The sequence below is a fragment of the Pteropus alecto genome, unplaced genomic scaffold, assembly GCF_000325575.1.
Source record: "Pteropus alecto unplaced genomic scaffold, ASM32557v1 scaffold69, whole genome shotgun sequence".
In the NCBI taxonomy this organism is placed as follows: domain Eukaryota; kingdom Metazoa; phylum Chordata; class Mammalia; order Chiroptera; family Pteropodidae; genus Pteropus; species Pteropus alecto.
In genome coordinates this window covers 227,392-232,789 of record NW_006494610.1, presented here as the reverse complement: position 1 = coordinate 232,789, position 5,398 = coordinate 227,392, and the positions used below count along the sequence as shown (strand labels likewise).

The 5,398-nt window shown below is 36.8% G+C and overlaps 1 protein-coding gene across 1 annotated transcript in view; it reads left to right on the top strand.

Annotated features, from left to right (window-relative positions):
• The window catches only part of FZD1 (frizzled class receptor 1), a 7,230-nt gene extending 2,364 nt beyond the window's left edge, over positions 1–4,866 (top strand). The window contains exon 2 of the mRNA XM_006925697.3: positions 1–4,866. This exon is cut by the window's left edge and continues 31 nt beyond it. Within this exon, the coding sequence (XP_006925759.1) occupies positions 1–387 (387 nt within the window). The 3' untranslated portion in view covers positions 388–4,866.
• Positions 4,867–5,398: the final 532 nt, after the last annotated feature.

The window sequence follows — 5,398 nt, the reverse complement described above, 5'->3', positions numbered from 1 at the left end:
ATGAAGCACGACGGCACCAAGACAGAGAAGCTGGAGAAGCTCATGGTGCGCATCGGCGTCTTCAGCGTGCTTTACACGGTGCCAGCCACCATAGTCATCGCCTGCTACTTCTATGAGCAGGCCTTCCGGGACCAGTGGGAGCGCAGCTGGGTGGCCCAGAGCTGCAAGAGCTACGCTATACCCTGCCCCCACCTCCAGGCGGGCGGAGGAGCCCCGCCGCACCCGCCCATGAGCCCCGACTTCACAGTCTTCATGATCAAGTACCTTATGACACTGATTGTGGGCATCACGTCAGGCTTCTGGATCTGGTCCGGCAAGACCCTCAACTCTTGGAGGAAGTTCTACACCAGACTCACCAACAGCAAACAGGGGGAGACCACCGTCTGAGACCCGGGGTTTCGGCCCATTCCCAGCCCTCAGCCGGGTCCCAGCCACTCCCAAAATCTGGCCCCCTGGAATCCTTGCCAAGCCCGGCTACTCTAGGCTTCCTCACTTGACACTCAACTTTCGCAGGCTTCTTTTAACAGCACGGCTCCTGCAAAAGCTTCCGTCCCTGGGGGCAAACGGACTCGAGGGCCCAACTGCCAAAGTGGGGGATGGACAGACCTCTGTCGTTCTCTCACTCTGGTATAAGGACTGTAGCTTTTATGACTGTAAATAACCTGTGTAAGATTTTTGTAAGTATATTTGTATTTAAATGACGCGTTTTCTTTTACTTTCCTTTCCTTTTTTTGTGCGTTTGTTCAAGTTGGAATTATTTAGGGCGATTTCACCATTTGAGGCTTTGACTTCTTGCCCTTTTCGGAGTACTTCGGAGATAAAACCCGAGCGTACCCGCTGGGTGCTCTTAGTAGTCCTCTCGCGCGCCCCTCCTCCCTGCGGCGTCTGGGTGCGTCTGGGGCTACGCTGCCCGGGTCACTTTCCTCCTTTTTCTGCTCCCCCTCTTCCCTTCCTTGTTTGAGGTTGGGGCTCTTAAAGTACAGAATTTCTCAAAGCTTCCAAGTCTGCCCTTGTCCGGGGCCAGATTTCGAAGGCCTGTTTCTTTGACTTCCCGCAGCTGAATTTTTCACTGTCTAGAACCTTTCCCCTAGCTTCCAGGAGGCCTATCCATGTGGGCGCCGACAGTCCCAGCCTCCCTCCGCACTGGCTGCCAACGCCCAGACGCTCCCAGCTTCCACCTAAGTTGGTTAGAGGGCGAGTGGGATAACCGTTGCCAAACTTTTTAAAGTCTAAGTTTTGGTGGATGAGCTCATTTCATTCTCTAGTGTCTAAACCCTGGTATGGGTTTGGCCAGCGTCATGGAAAGATGTGGTTGCTGAGATTTGGGAAGAGGCAAGAAGCTTTGTGTGGGTTGAGAGAGACTGAAGATGGGGGTTATAAAATGTTCATTCTAATTGCATACTGATGCCTGGCAATCTGCCTCTAGGACTGCGACAGTCCGCGTTTAGATTTTACGGTTCTGTAAAATGAAAATGTTAAGGTCACCTGGAAAGCTTTTTTAAGGAGTTGATCTTTGCTTTCCTTAACAAGACAGCAGGACATAAACTGAATATAAAAAGTTGAAGGAGATTTCAGTGTAATGGACTTCCTCAAAATGAAGTGCTACTTTTATTTTTAATCAAATAATAGACACATATCGGGAAATTTACAATGTAAAAGTTGTACTTTCAACATGTTATTATGATTGTTACTCAGCAACACATTTTGAGGGAGGAACAATCCACATCACTAGTAACCTGGTAAGATTCTGAGAGGTAAAGAAGGTGGAATACTTGATAGGATTAGCTCCTGAAATAAACAAAATAGGGGCATGCCTGCCAGGGGGAAACTGTGCAGATCTGCTGCTTTAAATCCTGAATGCTCCTTTTTGGGATTTACAGAAATGTATCAAATGTAAATCTTTCAAAGCCATTTAAAAATACTCACTTTAGTTCTCTGTGAAAAAGATGAAAAAAGCAGTCCTGATTGTATTGTTGTAAACTTTTAAGAGTCTATCAAAATGCCGGTACTTAGGACCTAAATCTACTATGTCTGTCATACCCTAAAATGACAATGGTCTTTGAATTTGGTATGCATTTATTCTGTTCACTATCACAAAATCATCTATATTTATAGGGGAATAGAAGTTTATATATATATATATATATTATACCATATTTTTAATTTCGCAAATAAAAAAGTCAAAGTTTTGTACAAAATTATATGGTTTTTGTGCCTGAAAAATTATAATAGAGCTGAAACTGTTTGAACTACAAACTATCTTTACATTTTATATTGTCTCTTGGCCAATCCCAGAGTATATAAATTCAAGAATTCAATGAAAAAGTCTATCTCCAAACCTTCAGACCAGTCCTTCCAAAGAATTATTCTACTCGCATTGTTGTGATTGACATCACGAAGTCCCTAGATAAGATCTGCTTTCATGATGGTGACAATATAAAATAGAAGTTTGCAAATTATTTCTTTAATCAAAGATTATTAAAAAGAACACTAATTTTAATAAAGCTTTTTTCTTTTAAGGAGTAAATTTACATGACCTTTTATAATATGGAGGTTCATTTTAAAATCATCAGCCATCACCATTGCCACGATTTTTATGAGGTACAGTCTTACATTTTCCATAATTTTGGATATTCCAAAACCATAAGTAGATATTTAATAAAAGGTTAACTGACTATTTATAAGCATTTTAAACAGCAGTTGGGTGTATAAGACTGTTTTGTTGTTTGCTTCTGAAGACTCCATTTTTATATTGTTCAAGGAACCTTCTCCAGAGGAATTACCTAGTTGGTCTACTCTAAGTCAGAATTTATATATATGTATATATGTAGAGTGTATATAGATATACACATATATGTTATATATATATATATATATCCACATATAGACACATTAATTTTTATAAAATAAAGATACAAAGTTTACTTGTGCATTTTACAATATAGAAATAAGTAATGAGAAATGGAAAATGCCAGATATCTGGAAAACCTCAAATACCTTTGAAAAACAAATCTTTTATTTCTTTACCGACTAAAAATATCTTTATTAAATTTTCCATGAAACATTTTGGACTAAAATGAAGACCATTGATAAAACAGAGTTACTTTCATGGTTTTAAGGAAATTGTCTTATAAGTCGTTTATTTTAAGGCAAATAAAAAATTTTAATTGAAAATATAGCCTTTGGTCTAAAGTACCAAGATGCAATTTTATGTTCTTTTTTGTTGTTGTTACATTAACATAGTAGATATCTGAGAAGATTTTATTGTATAGACACACACAAAAATAGCAATTCTTAGACCAAATTAAAACATGTCTCCTCATGTAATTCGATCAGGTAATTTCTGGAAAAAAAATTTAAGTTATTATTCTCTATTATAAAGCATTCTTACTGTGAGTGTCCTTAAAATGATGTAACTATAAATTTGATGGAGAAAGGTTTTTTAATGCTGGATTTAAATAGCTTTAAAAACATTTTTAAGTCAACATCAGACTTTGTTTTTAGAAAACAACTTATTTTAAATTATGTAGCATATAGAAAGCCAGTGTATTATTTTGCTTCTTTCAATACTGGTAGCAAAATAAGACTTGCCTGGAAAAATGTAAAGCTACTGGGAATATGGTCCCATTAACATGCTGTTTCCATGACAAACCCTATTTTCAGATAGTTTAGCTTGCCTGTTTTGTTTTTTTTTAACCAGCTTTCAATAGGAGTAAGTTTTCCCCCTCATGGTGTGCTTGATTCAGCTTTTGTAGTAAATGTATATATAGTATAAAAAGCCTTCTGATGCTTTTTTTTAAAAGCCATTTTTCATGTAAACTTTGTGGGGACAGAAACTCCTATTTTAAATCTCAAAGCCAGCTAGTGTCAAACATATGCAAAACAGCTCGACCGGATTTTTCAGTTTGTCAGGGGTAGTCACTTGTCAGCCTGAGTTTAGTCCTGGTCCTTTTGTTTCCAGCAAGCACTGAAGCCTTCTGCTATAGTTGCATCATTCCCAAAGTCCACCATTTAACTAGGAAAGGAGACCACAGTGAAGAATTAGTGTGTGATTAAGAAAACAATTGCCTAAACCGTAAACAATTTTAGGAAGTGGATGGCTTCTGATCACTTGCCCTGATTATCATATTTCAATCTTGGGACTTATGTTTTTTTAAAAGATGCTGTATTTTCAGTGTGTATATTTGGGTTCATCTTCAGCTACTTTAGCTTTTATTGCTTTCTAATCCATTTATTGGCTGTAGGCCACATTTTCTGTAATATACATGCAGTTAATTGAAAATAGTGGTATGGCACTGAGTATCTCTGATCCATTTCTGATTATAATGTTCTATGTGACTGGGGCCTGAGAGATAAGAATCAAAATGTGGTCATTACCTATTTCTTGAGGTGGACACTGGTGATATTGTTATTGAATACTTCAAGAATATACTAATTTCAAAGTCTTGCAGGATTAACCTGTAGGAGCCAAAATAAGATGTGGACTACATGTAAGGATATTCTATAGTTACATTACTTAAAAGGAAATTGCAGTACTCCCTAAAATTCAAGGCTTTTATCTTAAAGCCCTTACATTTGAATTGCAGTCTTATAAGAAAAATGCCAAACAAGGTAAAGTTTATTTTGGTGTCTCCTAAGATTTATATCTGTATTTTGAACTGTTGGCAGGTGCCAATAGCCCTTAAAATTTGTAAAAGAGGACTTGAGCTTCAGTCATGACTCAGAATTCCTTTAAACACTTTGGGCTAAAATATTTCTATTCGCTATGGTCATACCTTTTGACAATGGATGTGTTAAACCATAACAATTGTACTGACAAAAGAGCTTATTTGGAAACTAGTGATTAAAAGACAGATTCTAGACTAATTTCCTTAAGTTTTATCATGATCTCTGGTGACAAGTGTCTGTACTCCATTACAGAATCAAGTTCTGTTTAAATATAATAATATTTCCTTTGGAGATTTTTGCTTACAAGTTTGTTTGGGACCCCCAATAACAGGTCAAATCAAAGGACTTCTTACAGAAATCTTTTTTTTTAAGTAATGCATAGGCTCAAGTGCAATCTATAAGTACATTCTATAATGAACAGATAACAAATATTCCAAGGGTTATCATCAGTTTTATAAGTTAAGCCTATTCTTAAATCACTTGAAAAAATAAGATGATATTTTCCAATAGAGATTTCTCCAAGTAAATCATTTTATCTTAAGGTGGTGATAATCTAAAGGTATATTTTGGGGTGATAAAAATTCAAATAACACTGAATTTTCTAAAGGAATTATTAATACACTAGTTGAATTGCATATTTGTATAACTAATATATAACTAATAATTCTAAAAGCAAAGTTTTGGAATAGCATTGATATGCACATTTTACACATGCATGCTATTTTAAAAA